Genomic DNA, 22,444 nt, shown 5'->3' with positions numbered 1-22,444 from the left:
TGGGAAGATCTGTAGCTGAATATAAACTGAAATTAAGATAATAGGCTGCTTGAAAAATTAAGTAATTCAAAGCAGCTGTCAGGGAGGGAGGAAGAAGTTTGCTAATTAAATTATCAGCTTTTCCTGTATTGAGATTTTCTTTCTGATTACTTTTACTATTTAGGGAAATGGGATGACTGAGAACGCACCATTCAGAATTTTAATTCTTTGTGCATATAAAAAAAATCGTATTGATTTTTCTTTCCTGGTTTATTATCGCTTCTTTCAGTATAAGCATGAAAGAAAGCAAGTAATGCATCTTCATCAACAGAATTATTGAATAATTTGCTTGTAGAAGCTGGGGGTGGTGGTTTTGTTGTTTTTGTTTTTTAAATGAGTGCTGGAAAGAATAGAACTCATTTTACAGATTTGTAGGAGTGGCACTTACACAACAAAACAAAGCACTTCTTTGTAATCCTTAATAGCATACATTTGATACAGAATCAGTTTGAAAGCTAAATCCTAGCAGTTTGATTTTCCATGTAGAAAATTACAGTTGAATTGTAATACACCTTTACTGTCACTTATAACAAATTCTAATTTAGCATACCTTAAACAAAAGCTAAGCCTGAGGGGGAAGACTACTGAATAAAAATGGAGTGTGCTTATTCTCTGAATTTCACTATTACTAAACAAATATTTTTAAAATCAAGAAACCAAAATTGGGTTTTCTGTAAACCATAAAGTTATTTTGGGGCTCCCTCTTGATTGCACTGAATTATTTTATTTTAATTCTTTAAATAAGTAGTCCATGGTCTAAGCATAAAAGGGGAAAAAAAAAAAAGCTCAGATTTTTAATGTCAAATTCCCTTGTCTGGTTTTATGAGTGGGTGTACATGAAAGAGCATGAAGAATGCAGCATGTAGAATTCATTAATGCGACCATAAGTGGGTGAAATGTACAGAACTAAATCAGTTACGAGCTTCAGCATCAACTCATTGATTCAATTTTCTTTTACTTCTAAAAAAATGAATGCATCTTTTAATAAATCATTTTTAAAATGTTGAAACAGAGTTCCCTCTGAGTAAGTTTTTGCATGCCTTTCTTGCGTTTCTCTATACAACATTTTTATTTAGGAAAAAAGAATAGTTTACAGAGACCACTACAGATTAGGCTTGTTTATATAATGATGCATTTACCTGCCATCAAATTGTCAGAGAAAATAAAACATGCTTGACACATTAGGAAGTCAGCTGCATTATGTGCATTTGTTGTAATTCTGTCTCTTCTTATGTGATGTGATCAAGAAAAATGATGCGGTTTCCTGGCACCACAGTATCACCTGCGTTTGGTGATCTTTTGCCATCATAAAACTTCATACATTTTAGTTGCTATATTTAGGATCCTACAATCACACTGGCAGTGCTGACATCTCTCAGTAAGAGGAGAAACAAAGAGAACGTTAGGTAAAATCATTTCCTCGTTATTGAATCCAAACTGAATGTTTAAACAGATGTGATACAAACAATGCTGCTTGCTGCTTGCATTCACAGATAGCAGCCATTTAATTTCAAGAAACAGGGCAGAGTTATTGTCAGTGTACTTCATAGCATGATGACTGCAGCATGAGTTTAAGATCTAAAATATTGCCTGTAATTTAACAGGATGATGTCAAATAACCTTTGTTGTCATCCTATGTAGTTTGTCAATGCCACATTGCTTTGTTATGAAACGGAGGCCACTGAGTGGTGATACTTTCTGATTCTAAAATTATCCTTCGTAACTGATTACTGGTGCTTTTGCTTTGTTCTTCCTTCTTAGGCACGGCCAATGGACTACCCAAAGGACTACCTTTCTCACCAGATTCCAGTATCATTTCACAAGCATTGGAATATTGATCCAGTGAAGGTATATTTTACATGGCTGGCACCAAACGCAGAAGAGGTACTCAATGGAAAGAAAGTTGGTTACAACAGGGAGGATTTATAAGCAGCAGGTTGTTGATGAATGTACTGCAGATGAGAGGCTGACACTACTGTGATTTTTGTGCTTTTCTTACATTGATCATCTGTTTGTAATATAGATGTTGTTGTTTTGTTCCTGGTTGTTACATTCCTTCAGAGCAATGGAAGAAGGCATGTAGTTGACATTTGGATTCTTCTGTTAGTTTGGTTTCTCTTCTAGGGCTTTACATACCAATGAACTTGCCACACATTTAAAATGTCTCCTACAACTTCATCTGTGTTCTGTTTTGGACTTTGAGTCAGCATCAGTTCACATTTCCTTCCTTTGTTCTTGCAAAAACTGAAGTTCTTTATTTGGGAGCCTAATACTGAACATCTGTTAAACATCTATTGAACTTCGTGTCTGCTTGACCTGCAGAAAACAGTTCTCTAAACCGTTCTGGAACAGGTTCCTGATAGAGGGGAGAGATGACTTTGTTTCTGTGGCCAGGAGCTGGATTCTGTGAAGGCCGTGTTCCTTGATACTCGTTTCAAACAGAAATATTGCAGTTCCCTTGGGTAGGCGGACCAAGTGTGAACTACTATTTTACCTTAAAGTTGATTAGCATTTCTGAGGAATGTCATGTTCAAAATAGACGAAAAGGTTAAGGACTGGGATTTCTTAAGTGGCCACGGGAGGTCACTGTGGCTCCTTTAGAAATCTAAATTGCTGTGTATCTATTTGGCAAGTATAAATGTGACTCTTAAGGATTTTCGACGAACTAACACTTCAGTATTTCTGACGTGTGCATTTCAGTAGTATGTGAATGCCAGCTTTAAAAAGTTTGTAGGATTTCTAATTTATATCACCAAGATAATAAGTAATTTTATGCTTAAAACATGTAAAAAGTGATTCATATTTAAATGTTCTTGATTTTTTTTTCTTTGAGCAATTCAGTTTTGTAAAAATGTTTGTACAAAAACCGGCATTAGTATGTTTTGAACTAATTTTTATACTGTAAAACTGTTACTTCTCAAGAACAGACTATGGCACTTGTATGCTGTTATTTAACTTTGCTTGCTATATTGTAACCAAATACAGGGTCTTAAAGCCATACTGCTGAAGTCATTTGTGGGGTTGTTTCTGGATTTATTTTATTTTTTGGTAGGTTAGAAATTGATTCCATTCAGAGTAATGCAATACTTGTTCTTATGCCTAAACAGGGGAGCCACTGATTCCTGTTTCAGTAATTACTGAAGTTGTATAAACACTTGTTTGTGAATGTAGCTTGTGGAATTAGAAGCATTTGAATAGCAAGCACATATTCATAATAGATTCAAGTACTGATTAAATAGGAGCAATCCATGTTACGTATTTTTTTTCCTTCCCACTATCAGTGCCTTAAACAGTAGACATTTTACTGATACCAGGAGTATGCTGTCTGGTACCATGGATGTATCGTTAATTATGTTTACTGTTTAGAACTGTGAGAGCTGAATAAAAGCATTCTTGTTTAACCTTTTGTGCCTTCTTCCTTTTTGCAGAGAGAATACAGGATTCTTTAAGCAACTGCATCGTAATTTTATCAGCTGAATAATATTTGATGGTCAGTTGTACTAAAAGAGTGTTTAAAGATTTTTGTTTGATGTCATATTCTGTTCTTACATACTTCCCCAGATGAGGTTAATTTTCAAGCCTCTATTTTTGTACAAATGAAAAATGCTTTTGCAGTGGACTCTTCATGTGATTGGCAGTCTTGATGCTATCACAAAATTCCATCTATAATGATGCTATCATTATCACATTCTTCAAAGGTCTAATCACATAGTCCATTCACTTCCAACTTCAAACTGGTGACATTTCACATCTCCTTGGGCCTCGTGGAGGCAGAATAGGTCAGGCAAAGCTGATAAGCTTTGGATCCATACTGTGTTGCACTTCTGTGCTTCTGTCTTAACTGGAAGACATCAACTCACTCATTGCTTGGTTACTTACTTAAACATTTTCTTCGGATGTGACTAAGGTTGTAGTAGCTTTTAAAGTCCACCTTTTCTCTTGCCGTTTCCTCTGGGCTTTACTGCAAGAATTCTGGAGGTATTAGTAAGTATAAGACTTCTGATTCCAGTCTTCATAGTTTTGAAAACAATGAAGGAGTAATTTACTCAAGTATCCTGTCCCAAAAAGTCATTCTAAATTTTTAGACATAATTAATGATATGCATCCGTAGCAGCAGCATGGCAAAAGTGATGTTTTACTCCATGAACTGAAAAATGCAAGATTTTTTTTTTTCAAACAGAGTTTCTGAAAAAAACTCTCAAAATTTGAAGCCTTCTATAGTTAGTTTTAGAAGACTCAGCAAGGCAGTTACTATCTGAAATCTGGACAAAATTGGTCTGTAATAAGCTTGAGCAGTGCAAGGATTTTTGAAGAAAAACAAGGGGATTATAAATGGTGTAATGTTAAAGCAAAGCAAGAGAAGGAAATTCACAAATCACTTCTGTAGCAAGCAAATTAGAATGGGATTGTAAAGTTGTATGAAGTTCCCTTTTCTGAGAAGTTCCAGAACTGTATTGTGAAATAAACAAAAAAAACACATGGGGATCCTTATTGACTGATTCCTTTTAATGTGTTTATAACATGTTTATTCACATGTATTAAGCTGTTTCTTTCATGGAATTCTCTTTGCATTTAGGAGACAAAAACAATCTTGAAATACTGATGTCTTTAATATAGCAGGACACATAAGTGGTGAGTGATGAAATGTTTGAGTCTCACACTTGATTGAATGTGAGAATGAGGGCTATGAATCCAATGTTTCACATAATCACAGAAGGGCTGAGTCTGCTTGGCCCCTGGTGCCAACCCTGCCCCAAGCAGGGACACCCAGAGCAGGCTGCCCAGGACCACGTCCAGGCGGCTTTTGGAGATCCCCAAGGAGGAGACCCCACAGCCTCTCTGGGCAGCCTGTGCCAGGGCTCCGTCACCCGCCCAGCACAGAAGTGCTGCCTGGTGCTCAGAGGGAGCCTCCTGGGTGCCCGGCTGTGCCCATGGCCTCCTGTACTGGCACTGGGCACCGCTGAGCAGAGCCTGGCTCCGTCCTCTCTGCACCCTCCCTTCAGGGATTTAGGGACACGGATGAGATTCCCCTGAGCCTCCTCTTCTCCAGGCTGAGCAGCCCCAGCTCTCCCAGCCTTTCCTCACAGAAGAGGTTCTCCAGGCTCCTGATCATCTTGGTTGACCCTTTGATGGGCTTTTTCCAGTATGTCTTTGTCTTTTTTGTACTGGGAGGCCCAGAACTGGATGCAGTATTCCAAGTGCAGCTTTACTAATGTTGACTGGAGGGGAAGTTGAGTTTGGCCAGGAGCTCCTTGCTCCTCCATGCAGGCCTCCTAGCATTGTTGCCTGACTTCCTCTTCGTTGGGTTGGATGGCTCTTGAACTTGGAGGAGCTGACTCTTGAATATTAACCGGTCTTCTTGGGCCCATCCTCCCCACGGGGCCTTATCCCATGGTACTCTACCAAGCAGATCCCTGAAGAAGCCAAAGTCTGCTCTCCCGATGTCTCATGTTGTGAGCTTGCTGTGCACCCTCCTTGCTGCCCTCAGGATCCTGAACTCCACTATTTCACGGTCACTGCAGCCAAGGCTGCACCTTTGACCTTCCCTTTCCCCACCAAACCCTCCTTTGTGTTTGGAAAACACAACTTGTGTTTGGAAACAAGTGTGGCTGTGGTTATCAGGGATACTTCCCTGAGGGACCTTCTCACGTGGAGCAGGTCACGAGCTTCGGTTCAGCCAGCACAGCAGCCCTGTGGCCTCCTTCTGCCCGTTCATGTAGCTCTGCTGAGAAGTTCTTGGTGGGACTTTTGTCCTGACAAACCAAGTTAATCATTTGTTCTTTCTCTTGCCATTATGGTTTGTTTATACTGGAACTTTCCTGTTAATGGATTATAAGAACTAAAATGCTTCTGATCTTACAAATACTAGCTGTGGAATTACTTGATGCTTAATAAACACTGAAATACATTTTTAACTCAATAAAATGTGGACAATCATCCCATAATTACCAAGTTATTATCTCCTTGTGAAGAACTCTGTCAAGTGCAGTTTGAATGTCTGAAAAAAGATTAAAAGTCGTATCAGAATAAGACATGATTTTGTTTTACAAGAGCTGGCTCGCCTCCATCAAGTCTTGCCACTTGTTCATCTAAGTGGTATAATTAACGCTTCAACAAATGCTCCTCTTAGAAGCCTGTAATTGTCCTGACAGTCTTTCAAAATCTGATAAAACATCTGCTGCTCTTCCAGCATCCTCATAGCCGCTGCCTATGAGTGCTCTCGTGACCTTTGCTAGCAATTCAGCCACTGCATTCTTAAGATATTTCTGGTTTCTCGCAAGAGTGTCCTGGAATGTCAGATGGGTTGCAACGAACGGGGTAGAGGTTGTAGAAATGCAGAAAGTAAAGATACACTGAGGTGAAGCTATAAGAACGTACCACAGTCCCACAGTCTGTGCAGCTTTTATGTCTTCACATTGGTGCATGCACGTGTATGCTCGTAGGTTTTAGGTCATGTTACGGTTGGTCTTACCAAGCCTTTGTGAGGAGTTTTATCATTTGTGTCACTGCCAGCTTGAAGGATTGTGGATTTACCTTCATTATGGTCAGCTTCCTGCTGCACACCATTGCTTTGGTTCCTCGTGTGTAAATCTAGCACCATTCCCCAGCCTCTGCAGCGCTCAGGCTCCGAGTGGAGGTGGGTTAACTCCTGCCTTTACATCCATCTGCCCACGGGCAAGGTCCCAAAATAGCAGAAGTTACAGCCAATTTTAAACACCACAGCTAATGCAGCTTACAGCTCCATCGGCAAATGTAACAACAACGCTGTTCGTCTTGGCAAGCATTATTCAAGCACCACAGCACTCTACTGGATGCACTGAAAAACACAAGATTGTACTGCAGAACCATCCAGCTGAGGGACTGAATAGATCCCAGTAAGTGACGTTGTGGCCAGGCTTGTTGAATTGTTATTGCCTGTATGAGATGTGAAGAGAGATTGAACAGAAACTTTAAATGCAACGAGATGAGTCAGATTCTTATGGCCCCTTGAGCTGTTTACTTGTCAACACTCACTTAAGTAGGAAACATACTTTTGGATTAAAAAGTAACGTATTCCATTGCTCGTTTTTGTTTTTAAAGACAGCGAGAAACAATGCAAAGGGTGATAGGGATCTGTAAGAACACGGGGAAGTTGTACAGGGGAAGACTAAACAGCCAAGAATTATCCATTTGAAAAGGCACGAGTGGAGCAGAGGTCCCCTTAATTATGAGTGATACAGCAAGGGTGAGTAGGGAATGATTTGTCACACTCTGATAGTGAACTTGTCGGAGTAGTTTCAAGACAGGCAAGGACTCTTCCCACAGCATAAAACTAAACTGCAGGACCTGACAGCACAGGCTGTGGCAGAGGCTGAAAACTGCAAAAGGACTTGAAAAGGACTTGTACAAAATCACAGAACAAAGGTCCATAAATAACTTATAAACACAATGGTTTCAAAAACAAACAAACAAAACAAACAAAAAACAACTTCAAGCTAAGGCTCTAAACTACCAATACTTAAAACTGGGCAGATACACCAGGCTAATAGACCTTTGTCCTCACTGTGAGGACATGTAATGCTTGTATGCATACAGTTTAGTTCAAAGTCGAGACTTTGGGTTTTTGGTTTCTTCTGATGGTGGTTATGGGTAGTGCTTCAGTCCCTGTGTACACAGAGCATCAGAGCATCCTGTGGTTGTGTAAGACCGGAGCCACCTCTGAGCTGAAGAGTCAAAACGGAGCATCTGTCAAATCCCTGCTTTCCTCTGCTCTGTCAGTGCCTGAGGAGCCCAGACAAGAAAACTCTTGCCAAGGCTTGGATGATGGACCATGATGGACCTTACATTCAAACTTAAGTGATGATTCACCATAACTTATGGAACATGCTAAAGACAAGGATCCCAAAGCCCAGGCTCTGCAGGGCAGTCAGCCAAGCTCTCCTTGCTGAATGTGGTTTTAGGATCCCAGAGAAACTGAGCAACTTTTCATGCCAGGAAGTGAACAAGCTTTGGAGCTGATACGTCAACAGCATCAGACCCATCTGTCGGTAGTCTCTTTATCACATGGGCTAGTTATGGTTTGATCTCCTAGGGACTATATTTGAATACAAAGTGCTTTGAGGTCAATCTGCACCAAAGTCTAACTAGAAATGACAGTCTGCTGCAAGGCAGGGCTGAACCTGTGTTCTTTCTAAATCCCGTGTTTCGTAGGAATAACTTATGTCTCTCCTTCATTTGGCTGACTTCCAGTTTCATCAGACAAGGCATCATAACTCAATAAAATTCCTCCTGCGTGAAAAAATTCTCTTCACCAGCTTTCCTAATGTGGCAAAGAGAAACCCAAGGCCGCTTCCCCTTCCTGCCACATTTGCTCACACAGTGCCTGGGGGGAGCTGCTATGCAACCCTGTCATCCCTCACAGCTAAGGTGTTGGGTGAAATCTTTTGGCCTGGTGGCCACCCATGGCTACCTAGCAGACCCTGCCTTCTCTTCCGAGTGCTAAGAAACTCCAGGTCTCCTTTAAGGGACTTACATTTCCATTTTTTTGTGCTGCCTGCTGGGGCTGAGGGACTCAGTTCTTTGTGGGTCATTTCCACTGATCACCCTCCAATAAAAACTCTTTAAAGGTTTCCACATCTCACAGTTCTTATATTTTGGTGGGGCCCAGTTAATGTTTTTCATGAAGGATGCCCCACCTCTGCAGGCCTGACATCTGTCACAGCAGCTTCCTTTAGGTTTCTGGACATCCTACTAACTGTCACAGCTATTCATGAAGGTGATCTGATAGCCACTGTTTCTGCTGGACATATATTAAAAGTTATTAAAAACAATGACAGATTATCCCTAGAAATCTTCTCCATCAGTAGGATGCACCTTCAGGTATCTGAAGCTTTTCCTGTGCTTATGACGGTTTCCTTCAAACTAGGTGTTCAGCTGACCTGTTTTGTTTCCCTTGACATCACACCATAGGGGCTGCGTGCCCCAGATCCTAAGAAAGCTCTGTCCATTCTGATGGATCTTGGACCAAACTTCTTGGACACGCTCCAGCATTCACTTTGACAGCCCTGTGAGGCCACAGCTTCCTTCCAGATGTCCTTGGAACTGCTGCTCCCTCAAGTCCACTAGTATCCAGGAATGGGGTTTGGCTTGGCAAAACTGTGCTGAACTTCGCCAAAAGGACTGCAAAGCCTCCTTTTAGGTTGCTGACACTCTGGTAGGCGCTGCCTGGCCTCATTTGGAGTAGTTTGGATGGCCATCTGAAGATACATCCCACTCTCGTGTGCTTTGCCACACCCTGACTTTCTGGCTTCACAGGTTGAAAGGAATGGACACAAGGCACACTTTTGACTACGTGTCCAGCTGAGACCAAATGTTCTTGAACACCTTTGTGCAAGCAGCTCCTTTGGCACAGCTCTGACAAACAGGCATGAGGGGAACCATGACAAGCCATGGAGCAGTACTGCCACTGGCTCCGGGTCTGCACAGCCCACAGGCCCATCAGGCCTAAATTTACAAGAGAACTAGCATTCAGAAAACTCTGGTAATTCAGGAGTGAGATCTTCTCCCCAGGGCTTGTGGTATCCTCTGACACACTGCAGTTCCTGCCACAATTTGTCTCTAAAGATGGTAATTTATTGCTAAAACCACAGGAAACTGGCAGAGAGATGAGGGAGGGAGCTGGGTGGAGATACAGCCTTGGGCCTGTACAGTGCCACCATTGTCCAGACCCTGCTCTGAGGCACTTGCTTCCTGAAAGCTGAAGCTCCAAGCAGTGAAGTTGCTTGGCTTTGTCTGTAATTTCCACTTGTACATGACAGGAACTCTAGCTTTTTAAATCCTGCAAAGTCTTTTTAATGCTGGAGCTGTGAACAGAGCCAGGCCATTTATCCTGGTGTGAGAAGGTGAAGAAGACGGAGCTCAGCTCCTGGTGAGTATTTCATTGACTCCAGTCAGTATTAATCACACTGCTGACAGGACTGGAGGCAATGCTGTACTAGCTGCTTCTGGGTGAGCAGACCCTCCATGTTTTAGTTACCTCTAAGAGTACCTGTCACATCTACTTCCCTGAGAACAGCGTTTACACAAACTCAGAATCACAGAGTAGTCCAGGCACCCCTGGAGGCCCCTGGTGCCACCCCTGCCCAAGCAGGGACACCCAGAGCAGGCTGCCCAGGACCACGTCCAGGCGGCTTCTGGAGATCCCCAAGGAGGAGACCCCACAGCCTCTCTGGGCAGCCTGTGCCAGGGCTCCGTCACCCGCCCAGCACAGAAGTGCTGCCTGGTGCTCAGAGGGAGCCTCCTGGGTGCCCGGCTGTGCCCATGGCCTCCTGTCCTGGCACTGGGCAGCACTGAGAAGACTTTGGCTCCACCTAATCTATACTTTCCCACCAGATACTTACACACATTGATAAGATCCTCCCTGAGCCTCTGCCTCTGAGAGGTCTTTGAAGCTGCTGAATATGGATTGAGATCTGACTTATTTTTACTTAGTTGACAGGTTCTCTTTAACTTTGCAAGGTGACTCCAGGCACTTTCCTCTAGAGTCTATTTACACATTTTTAGCTATTGTCACAGTGCCAGGCATTTGCTGCATGATGGGAAGCTGCTGGGAATAATTAGCACTGAGGGGAAAATGTCAGAGAGATTCAAACGTAACATTTATACAAAAATACTCCCACTTTTTTTTCGGTAGCAGCACAGGACCTCTGCAGGGCCCCGACCCTGGATCCATGCACCCTACACATCTGTTCAGGGCAAGCCCCCCACTCAAGTGCCCATTCCTTCCCCCTGCTTGGCCAGTGGTGCCCCAGGAGCTTTCCACAGGAGGGGTTATCTGCAGCTTGTGGCCCCATAGGAAGCAGCTCAGCCTGTCTGTATCACTTACTTCAAGTCACAGCTCAGCTCGTCTCTCCTGTTACCTCGATTTTGCCTCCCTTTTTTTTCCCTCTCCCTTTTGCCTGTGGTCCTCCCACTGCTTTCATCCTGTGGGAAATTGATTGGCCGATTACCGCAGTGATGTGCAGGTTTTAAATCTTCTGCTCATGAAGGAGAGGCTGTTTTCAATTACAACTCTGCCCCCTTACAGGGCTCATTACCAGTATCTGGCATGAGGGTTCCTAGGGACTGTGCGGCCTGGAAGGTGGAGCTGTGACACGGAGGGGCTGGGGAGGCTTGGTGACCTGCTCCAGCTCCCCGCTGGGTCTGTGGCTGCCGTCGCATCCTGCGTGGACGTACCTTGCTCACACCAGCTCACAGGTGGGCTGCTTGTAAGAGTGCACACTTTGGTTATTCGCTGGTTGGATTGAGGTTTCTCCCTACCACGGCCTCTGCATGGGTGCAAGAAGAGAAGTGCTCGCTGCTGAGGCTGAGCATCAAAGCACCTAAGGGGAATCAGAATACAGACTGGTGCAGGCAGATATCTCCTTTAATATTCACATGCAATTGCTTCCACTGTGAAAAAAAAAAAATTGCAGTGCTTCATTCGTTGCCCTGATGGAACCGAAGAACCAATTTGTATCTTCAAAGCACGTCAAGAGCAGCCAGCTACCTAATTGGCAGCCCCACTGCTAAGTGCAGGGCACACCAGGACTGGCAAGGGAGCTCCGAATTACTGCTCTCTTCCAAGGAGCTGCTCTCTGGTGTTGGCTTTCTGCAGCCCCGTGTCAGCCTTCAGAGGAATTACTGATTGCTGGTTGAAGGGACAGGCATTTGCAGGCTGGGCTGTGAAGAACAAAGTTTCTCACTCAAATCACTTAAAAATATAATGTAATTATGCCTGTCTTTTAGACAGCTCTCAGGTACATGACCTGTGGGTCGTAGCTTAGAGAAGACAATTTTAAAGCTGTTTCATCTTTTAAGATATGAATACGGTTTTCTGTAATGACTCTAACCCTCAGAAAAATTGTCCTATTCTCCATTAAGTCCCCCTGAATAGTGAAAAATGTAGTAATTAATTGCAGATTTCCAGATGTCCAAGCCATATTCTCCTCTCCCATCTGCAAATAAAGAAAACCCCGCATTTCAGTGACAATCTCAATGGAGCAGGTGCTCAAAGACAATATATAGAAGTGTTTCTTTACCACATTTGTACATGTATAAGACCCATTTCAAAGACACCTGTTTCTGTTAAACCACAGTGTTCAACAGCTTTGGGGAACTCATTTTACCTAGTGGCCACCAATAAGTACCTTTATTTACATCTGAACTGGGAAATGGTACAATATCCATGAGCATACAGCTAATGATTTATCCTGTCCTGTGCATTATTTTTTTTCAGGTGTGTGTCCTGGTTCCAGTTAGGACAGAGTTAATTTTCCTCATAGTAGCTGGTAGGGTGCTATGTTTTGGATTAGGATAATGCCTTTGTTGGCTAAAACCCTTCCTGACGTGCCTGCATTCCACAGGCTGAAGTTCCCCAAAGGGATCCAAGCATTTAAGGCTTAGACTTCACAGCTGCAACCATTTCTGTCTAAGCTGTTCAGACACCCAAGTACCTATTAGTGAGAACAGGCAGATTGTCCTCAGTTGTGAGCGTGCACTGATGTTGAGCCTTCACTGGGATTTACAGACGAGACATTTCTGCATCTACTGCTGGTGATGGGCTGTGTTTATGAACCCCACCCAGAGCACAAGGCCTTTCACTACCCAAGCAGATGGTGGTGAGAGCATCACCTACAAGGTGGGATGTCATCTGAAATGGAACCTGAACGCCCATCTCTAGGCTTTAAGCAGGACCCCCCTGTACTACCTGGAGCTACTGGACTCCACGGAGCAGCAGTGGTGGACGGGCTGCTGCTGAAGGTGTTCCGCTTTGCACAGAGTACACCCGGAGGAGCAGTGTGTAAATCCCAGGTCTTCCTCTCCACTGGCTGAGCGGCTGCCAGATCTGCTGGCAGAAAGAAAGGTATGAGGTGCCAAACAGATGGCAAGGCTGAGCTTACCCAGCTTCCTGCTGAGCAGTGTTCAGCAAAGTTACAGCCAGATTGTTGTGGACACAGAGCATCTCTGCAGCACAGAGTCATTTGCATCCCCTCAGAGTAACTGCAAGACCAAAGTAAAGAAAGTGTGATAACTGTGAGTGGATATTGGGCTTCTACATCTCAGGCACAGGGAGTAATGTTGCAGGACTATCTTAATTCTGTCTTCCTTGAATGTATCTTAAAATGCACTCTTACATCTCATACATCTCATGGAACTGCACAAGCAGAAATAGTCCACATTACACATACAAATCACATTTGAGTTGACTGAGTCATCCCCTGGAGGATATTAATTATTCAAGAAATACACATCCATGTGGCATAAGAGCTCTTTTCCTTGATAAACTTTCAAAAATGTTTAAAAATCTATGAAGGGTGTGACAAATAGCTTGAAATACCTTTATAAACTTCCAAGTATTTTCAAGATAGGTTCAAAGAGATTGGAGATCACCGATGGTTACAGCGGGATGTGTGGATTCCCTGGCTTGCCCTGCCTCACCACCCTTTCCCGAGCAAGTTTCGTGCTTCCAACCTCTCCCTGCAGCCTCTGCTCCTGAGTGACAGCATCCTTCCTGGGCAGCACTGGGCTGTCTGTCCTCACTGCTGTCCTGCGCCCCTAGCAGTGGGAAGCAGGACTTTTAAACTGCAAGCTATTGAACAACAAACGTTATAATCTTTGCTGGGTAAGTGTCTTGGGTCATTTTATTTATGAATATGGGAAATAAAATAAAATAATAATAATAATAAAGAAAAGATTTACTCACAGGGTAGAGTATATATTTTTTTGTTTCTCTCATTGTTTGTTTGGGGGTGTAGATCAGACCTGTCAGCCAGGCAGGGAGAAATATCCTGTGAAAAGAGCTGAGGTGGATTAACCTGATGGGGCTTCTTCCCAGGGTGTTGCAAAGCTTTAGACTTCATCAGTCCTGCAGGGATAATTACAAGTCTGCAGGTTCCTCCTAAAACATAGAGTCGTAGAGTCGTAGAATCATTAAGGTTGGAAAAGACCTCCAAAACCCTTCAAACTTTCCCACCACTTGGCTCTCAGACCCAGTACTGCTTCAGAGATCCTATGGCTTACCAGACCCTTAGAGGCTCTTTTTCATGCAGTGTTATTCTGCTTCCCTGCCAAAATATTTTTCTCTTTTTCCTCCTACCTAGGCTTGTTTATGGTCTAATAAACCCATCATCCACACAGAGATTTAGCAGGGAGGCTGAGGGGACTTTAGCAATGTGGAGTGCCCTTTACATCATCAGAGCTGTCTTGTTCAGACCAAGGCTATCTGATGGGTAGGAAATGCCCAGAGCACCTCAGATTTGTTCTCCTGCTCCTCCCACCTGCCATTTTGCACTTGTTTCTATGCACTCACATACCAGCATATTTACTTTGCTTTTCTCCCACAGAGGAGATATTCGTGCCATCAGCTGACAGGAATGATGTAAGGAAGCACCCCGGGTCCACGGAGCATCAACACTTCTTCCAGTCCCTGCTGCATGAAATAGTCTGCAAAAATGAAATCTGATGTTTCCTTGCATAGCAGCGCTCAGCTGCCTTCTGCACTTCGCAGCACCTTGGCAAATCTCTTCTCTGCACTTTAACAGCCAGCCCCTTACCTGGTGGCAAGGTTCCTGTGTGTAACTGCTGAATGCGTTCAGGATTTGGCCAAAGGGTTATCATGAAGAGGAATTGGAAACGCCTGGTGAATACAGTCAAAGTGGAATAGCTTTATAGGAGGAACAGAGCTCAGTGCTATAAAAATGAAAAGGGGGATTTTTGCTGCCCGTTGAAGACCAAAGCACAGTTAGAAATTTGTCATTAATCAATTCCTCTGCACCAGGCAAAACTCAGCAGTGCCGATGAACACTGCTGTCGTATAATTTCTATGCAAAGCTGGGAGAAAATTCTCCATAGCCTGTGGGACTCCTTTTGACATAATTTTCCCAGGAAACCAGGCTGTTTTGCTCTCTGCTATGACCAAGAGTCTGCAGCTAAATGCACTGAGCAGCTGTTTTAATTCAGGAGTGCCAAAAGGCCTGGACAACCCCGTGGTGGCTCTGCCTTCAGACGGTGTCCCGTGGGGTTGAGAAGAGCAGGAGGTGGCCCACAGCATGTCAGTGGGCTCCTGTGGGACGTGACAGTGGGCTTTCAACCTGTGTCTAGTAAAAGGCAGCGCTATATTAAGGCAGTAATAAAACAGCTTCAAAATGCTTCCTGACTGTGTTCACAATGAGGAGAGCTTTCTGGGTGCTGGTTGTTCTCATTCTTGGGAGCTGCATCTAAGTGTTTGTCAGGGCAGTAATAGTTAGGTGAAGCACAGGCTGTACGCTTGGGTCCACGCTGCTTTGGTTCAGGAGGTGACACCAGAGCAGCCTCAGGCTCCTCATGACAGGGCTTGTTCCCCTGGGCACAGCAAGCTTCTTCCCCCACATTAAGAGGAAAAAAGGTTTAAATAGTCTCAAATATTCAAAGATTGATGGCATCTCGATTATTTTTAACCATAGCTTTTTCTACTGAAATCCTTCTTTGTGATGATTTAGTTATGACGCTAAGCAAAATTTCATTCAAAACCAGGTCTCAGTAATGGTTTACCTTTGGGCAAGGTTTTTTAGTAGCAGTCAGCCATAAAAATTCCTTCTCCTCCCCACCTGCAGGTTTGCAGGCAGTGCCTATCTCCTTGTACACTTGGGGTGATCCCATGAACTCCCTCCCCAGCTCACCTTCGAGGCCCAAGCACTTCTCCCTGCATACACCTCTTGCTCACCTCCTCCTGCCAGAGCTTTGCCATCCTGACAAAGGGGGCTAAACCCCACAGACACAGAGAGGACACGAATCATCCCCCCGAGGACCACTACAGGCTATGAGACTGCAGTGAGAAGCCTCTATAGGACTGCCGAAGTCCCCTCCCTCTGCCATCTCCTGGGGTATTCCTCCATCCTGAGCAGCACCGGTGGGGTGCACAGAGCAGATGCCAGAGCAGCTGTGTTGCAGCAGCAGCAGTAGCCCACCAGCATGACAATGGGTATAGGATGCATATTGGTTGAGGTGGGCAGGACAGGACAGGAAAAATAAGTTTGGGGTCTTTGCAAAACCTTGTGTGACCACAGGCAAGTTACTTTGTGCCCGGTGAGGTGCAATAGCTTCAGACATCAACTGGTACCTCAGGCTCGTGGCTGTTAAAGTGCAGACAAGTCCAGGGGAATCTGTAAAGCCACAGATATCTAAAGCCAAACACCTGAAACTAAACCACCTTCCATGAAGTGTGTCTCCGTTTTATTTTACCTTAGTTTTCTGGCCACAGGAACAACCTGTATCTCTGGAAAGCTAAGTATTTTGGTTACAGTTAGTTTTATCTATGCTCATGTGTTATACTTGATAGATGAGTACTGAGTACTGGTTTGGTACACATATATGTTTGTATTTAAGAGCAGGATAATTGCACAACCCCTGCAAAAACGCTCTTCAATAAGGCTTTTTCTATGAAACCCCCAGAGAGGCACATTGTATCATAGATTCATTTTGGCTGACAAATATATTTTAAATACTGCTCCTTATATCAGCTCTGCCAGTTCTTCTGTGCTAATAAATATCAGCTTGGGGAATCAAGACAAACACAATTATGTAAATAAAAACCCACATGATATAAGCAGTGTCAGCCACCAAGTCATAAACCTTTGTGTATTGAAACCCATTAGTGGTAATTCTAGCTATATCTGTCTGTCGGAAAGGAACAGATTAAAATGTTTTCAAAGGCTAAAAAAAGACAGGTATTCCTCTTGATTTAATGTGCAGATTTAAAGCCAAGGTGAACTGTTTGCTTTCAAAGAAAAGGAAGGAAGACGGATGGGAGCTGCAACATCAGCTGGGTGGAAGGCAGAGCTGCCTGACGGCTTATCTCACATGATTAATGTGAGGTTGTCTGTCACAGTGAGCACGATGGCTGCCTTGTGGCTGATGGAAAAATAAAAGCAGGCTCTGAGGCTGGGTTTGCTCGGAGGAAACAGTGGGTAGGGCTCCAACACAAACATGCCTAAGCCCAGACCAACCCCAGGGCCTGTGCTCGGGATCAAATAGAGAGGTAGCGCTTTGTTCAGCTCTCAAAGGCCACGCAAACTGAGCTTTTGCCCAAATGGAGATTTCTGTGAAGGTCATACTTGAATTACAGCGCTTCACCCTTAGCGAGATGATGGACATGAGCACAGTGATCAGATCCACTTGAGGAAACGCTCTTGAAACCTCCTTCATGCATGTGAATACCTCTGCGAGCTGCCTTTACATAAAGTCCTGGGAGTTATTTGGTAAAAACTCTTTTATCAAGTAACGGAAAGCAGAATATGTATGACCTGGTGCTTTCAGAGTCCTTTTTCTCGCTGAATATCATTCAAGCTTTTATGCAGTCTCTACTTACTGCTTCTCAGTGAGCAGCTAGCCAAAATGCAAATGACCTAACTGTCTGGCCTGCGAAAAACTGAACAAGTTTGAGTCTTTTCCCTTTTAAAACAGCACCCAAAAAGCTCCCTTTTGTAGCTCTCATTAGGACCTTGTAAGTGGTGCTTCTGGAGCTCTGCCTAGTGCTTTCTTTTTGTCTTCTCTGTCTTACTGGTGTGTGTCTGCTGTGTGTGTAGCTCTGATACACCGCCATGAGCTGTCTCTGCATTATAATTGTACTCTCAGGAGGAAACTCTGAATGAATCAATATTGCACAGGCCAATATTGCATAGATTCGAAGGAGGCAGATTTCATTAGCACCAGCTATCACTTGCACTGTGCTTTTCCCTTGTTGGGCCAGACATATCCCAAAGTGTCGCTGGCTGCTGCCTAGCACTCAGTGCAGGCATTAACAGTTTCCCTAAGCACTCAGAAAAGTGAGCCGATCCAGCTATTATAAGCCAGCTCTCAGTGGCAAAATTCCCAGGGCCGGACCAAGCAGACAGAAGTAAGGGGAAAAACTGAGTTTTGGACGGCAAGATGTTAAAGCCATTGCCCCTTGTCAACATGTTTCTTAGCTGTAGTAAGTCCCATTAGGCTAATGAGGTCCTAGGGTTACATCCGCACGGGTTTTGTTGCAGGATGTGGTGCCTGGGATTTGTGGCTCTGTTATTCTTTGCACACAGTCATTATGGCAACAGCTGCTCTTAAATAATGCATGTTAGCTTGCGCGTTTTATCAGGTTCTTTTGAAGATGTGGAGCTCTCTTAAAGTGGTTAGCTGGAGTTATTTAGAACACAGTTTAACTCTGTTCCCCTGTAAGAAAGACTGAGGAAAGGAACCTGAAGCTGTTTAAGACCTACATGCTGTCCTCCATCTGAACCAGAGCAGTGCTGAACACTGTCCTCGGCTTGCTTATGTCCCCACTTCCCTGGTATCAGCACCATTGGCACATGTTTTTGTTTCTGTTTCTGTTTGTTTTCAACGAGGGATTGGCTGGAGAGAACCTTCAGAAAAAAAAAAATTCTTCTTGGAAACATTGCCTACAAGCAGATTGTTTTAATGTGGTAGCTTCGTAAGGAATAAATGGATGGGAATAACTAAAGTCCAACATATTTGCTCTGGAAACTTTCCATTTAATTATTGCATTATTTAGTTTGATTTCTGGGCACTGTTTGGCACATGCATGGAGCAACTGATTGCTCCAAGTGAAGGAGATGCCAGTCCTGTTTCTGCATCAAAGCTGGTGACGCTGCCCTGGGCTGGTTTTTCATCAAAAAATAGGTGCAGTATATTTTGAATGATATCATATGGGGAGGGATTCTGTCATTTGAGTAATCTTATTTTTCAGAATTCTGACAAGTAAATCCAATGGTTGAATGATGTGCAGTTTTTGCAGGATTTTAACCACACTGAAAACATCTCCCATCCTGTCTTCAGCCCTGATGTAGAACATGAGATGGTGGATCAGGGATCTGGTTGTGGAGATAGAACAAAATCTTCCTCTCCCCAAACCCTATAGCCTCATCCAGGTTTCTGTCCTTGTCATTTTTCTACTTCCTTTTCCTTCCTTAAATGTATGGGATGCCTTACTGCAGAGCTCTTTTAACAGGTGTGAGACCTTACAGGGCTTTGACCACAGCTATACAGTCTCAAATGAAAGTTATCCATAGATAAGTGAAATCACACATAGATGCTTGAAAGCAGGAGTCTAAACGTAAGAAAGGTTCTAACAAACAAAAAAACTCCCATCTCTTGCAAGACTGAGCAGGCCCAGGACCACTTTAAGTCTTGCCAGCTTTAATGGTCCCACTACAAAGTGACCACTTGCACCTTTCAGGATGTCAGTGTGAGCTGCACATCTTTGAAGATCACATCTTTAACACTACCAGATAAAAATGTTTCTTCGAGTTTAAATAATTAGTTCTTAATCAAGATCAGGGTTTTGATTCTTATTATTTAAAAAGCCATAAATGAGAACTAGGTCTGGAGTTCTTCGGCTAGAGTTCAAATGATGAGTAATGTTTGATAGGAGGTAGGACAGAAATCAGCTCTGTTTCCCGGGCTGGTTTGGCTATGCACTATCAAAATAATGAGCACTCTCTGCTAATTAGGCAAAGGGGAAATGTCACTGAACATGTCATGAAGAATATGTCGTTTTTAAGCAGCCTCAGTTAAGACACTTCTAGCAGCCATCAGGTAAAACATGGTATCTGGTAAAAACATGGTATCAAGCGAAACAGAGATGAGTTATAAAAGGTACCATGCAGATCCAAATCTTACAAAACATTAATTACATCCTCCTCCAAACAATTTTCCAGTGCCGGCATCTAATTCTATTTTGATAAAATTGCTGCAGAGAATTCTTTTATTTCAGGAAAAAAAAAATAAATAAAAAGAATATGTGGTCAATCTGAAAAAATGGTTTGGCTCACCAGTTATTGATGGCTTTGCATGTATAAACAATTAAATCCAACCTTGCAAAATGTCTAATATTAACCGTATGAAAGCTGTTCAAACAGTTGAGAGCACTAAATTCAGCACAATTATAGGCCATCAGAAAAGTGTCTGGTAATCCTAGTACAGAACTACACATAATTTTTGCAAATAAATATAATAGCTGCTGTATTTGTGCTGCTGACCTGCTACCTGCATTTATTACTGAGTGTAAAACCAGTCAGAGTATGATCATCCCTCCTTTTTTGACTCTTGACTGGAGACAAAGCTCAGTTCAAGTGTAGTACATCACCACACTGTTTCCCAGAAACTCAGTTGCCCAATTTCATGTAAAGTTAATAAAAATGAGAATTTTATGAAAATTTAACATAGAACATTTATCGTGTTAGTATTGTTCTGGCTTGTTTGTCCAACGGAGCTGTGAATATCAGCCTCCAGAGTCCTGTGGAAGTCACCCTGCAAGGGCCTCCCATCAGCACAGTCCAGTGACTGCAAGTAAAGCAGGCTCCCAGCTTGTTTTCTTAAACTTTTCATATGTCAATTAAGGGATTTGGGATCTTTCCTGCCCTCCATTTTCACCTCTTTCTTTCTTTTTAAAATTGCTAATTGTACTTAGCAATGTTTTTTTCAGTGGAGACCTTAAAATATATCACAGCAACAAAAAGAATTATCCCCCCCACCCTCCTACACCATTAGCTGAGAGGAGAAGCTGGCTCATCCCCTCTTAACTGATGCTTCTCCTGTAGTCTGTAAAGAGTCAAGAAATTTGAAATATAGCATTACTAAGGGACTGTTTATAATCTGCTGGCCCAATGTTTTGCTATGTAAAGCCCTTTGTTTGAGTTACTATTAGCTTGAGTCAAATTATTTCCTGGTTTGTGCCCTGTGCAAGCCTGGAGTATGACAGCTCCACTGGGGCCACGCAGTGGCACAAGCCAGTTTGGAAGCTGACTCCCCATTTCTACACATAAATCAGAACAAACATAAGCCCATACCCTGCTCCTAAGAATTACTTTAAGTCCCCACACAAACTCTTTGCTATTTAATATTTGCAAATAATGTCTTCCTTCCTTCCTTCCTTCCTGCCTTCCTGCCTGCCTTCCTGCCTTCTTGCCTTCCTGCCTTCCTGCCTTCCCAGCAGCTTTAAAATGGTACAGATTCAAATAAGGCTGAAGCAAAAACAGCTCACATTTAGGTTTTCCCAGAACCACAAGCACTATTTCTGATTAGAGGCCTGGAGCACCTGTCATACGAGGGCAGGCTGAGAGAGCTGGGCCTGTTTTGTGCCCAGTGACGGGACGAGAGGCAACGGGCACAAACTGAAGCCCAGGAGGTTCCTGCTGAATATGAGGGGGCACTTCATTACGGCGAGGGTGACGGAGCACTGGAACAGGCTGCCCAGGGAGGTTGTGGAGTCTCCTTCTCTGGAGATATTCAAGGCCCGTCTGGACGCCTACCTGGGCAGCCTGCTCTAAGGAGCCTGCTTTGGCAGGGGGGTTGGACCCGATGACCTCTGGAGGTTCCTTCCAACCCCAGCAGTTCTGTGATTCCGTGAAATGAAATATACTTCATGCTGTAATTGTGAACCAGAGGGGCTGCTTTGGCTTGCTGAGAGTCCCAGTGGGAGTCTGAAAACTGGGACAAGGCATTCCTTTGGCTCTGGGGTCAGACCACAAATTTCCTCTTTCATTTACATGATCAAAACTCTCTCACTTTTCGTTTTAGCTCTGCATGGCCTAACTTAACTCAATTTTATTCTTCTAAAATTTTATTCTGATACTTTCTGAATTCCACAGTCTACTTCTTGTTCTCCACGGACTCACTTCATATTCTTTTTGAGGTGAATACTCGCCTGATTCTGTATTATTCACCTAAGATCAAAAACCACAGCTCTGGATTTACAAGCATTTATCCCTTGCTTGGGATGCACATTCCAAATGTTATTTGTGTTTTTGACCTAAAAAATGTCAAGTTCTCTCCACACTCAAGGAGAATCAAGAAGATGCTCTACTCGTCTCGTTTTGAAGACTGAAGGGTGTTTACAACAAGTCAGGTTACTAAATTATGGACAGGAAAGTGAGCGATATTCAGTCTGCCTCTGCATGAGTGAGTATCAAATGAGGAGGGTAGGGAAGAACCAAGGCAGGAGTTGTTCTTTGTCTCTTTGTTACTTATCTCCACAGATTATTTTTTTTTACCTACAGCAGAATGTAAGCAATAGGTGGGATAGAGAAGTGACAGAGACATACCTGAATTGACAAAGTAGGTCATCAAAACTTGTTAATGCAGAGGTATCCCTAGTTAGCAACTGGGACTTCCAGGACAGCTGGAAACTCAATGAATTGGCAATCCATAGCAGAGGCCATTCGGTGGAAATTGTCCAGGATTTTATAAAAAAAGCTGGGACAAGCCTCTCACCTTCCCATCCATGGGCATTATCTGCCCTAATCTAATGGGTCCCTTTTCTGTGCTCTGATTTTGAATTGTGGCATAACTTCTAACAACTGCTCCATGGATTTCTTCCTATTCATCTTTAAGTTCCTTAAGACTGTGCTGTCTACAT

At 43.4% G+C, this 22,444-nt stretch overlaps 1 protein-coding gene and 1 long non-coding RNA gene across 2 annotated transcripts in view; one reads left to right on the top strand and one right to left on the bottom strand.

The window, feature by feature from the left end:
• B3GLCT (beta 3-glucosyltransferase) overlaps positions 1-3,440 on the top strand; it is a 61,009-nt gene extending 57,569 nt beyond the window's left edge. The window contains exon 15 of the mRNA XM_083820897.1: positions 1,801-3,440. Coding sequence (XP_083677023.1) covers positions 1,801-1,968 — 168 coding nt within the window. The 3' untranslated portion in view covers positions 1,969-3,440. The remainder of the gene's footprint in view (positions 1-1,800) is intronic.
• LOC310892750 lies at positions 3,427-19,207 on the bottom strand. Its single transcript, XR_014578376.1, has 2 exons — positions 12,767-19,207; positions 3,427-12,014 (listed from the first exon to the last, which is right to left on the bottom strand). It is a non-coding gene; the product is annotated as an uncharacterized lncRNA (long non-coding RNA).
• Positions 19,208-22,444: the final 3,237 nt, after the last annotated feature.

This window comes from Anser anser (assembly GCF_964211835.1).
Source record: "Anser anser genome assembly, chromosome: 1".
NCBI lineage: Eukaryota > Metazoa > Chordata > Aves > Anseriformes > Anatidae > Anser > Anser anser.
The sequence above is the reverse complement of the archived record's forward strand: the minus strand, read 5'-3'. Positions and strand labels throughout refer to the sequence as shown.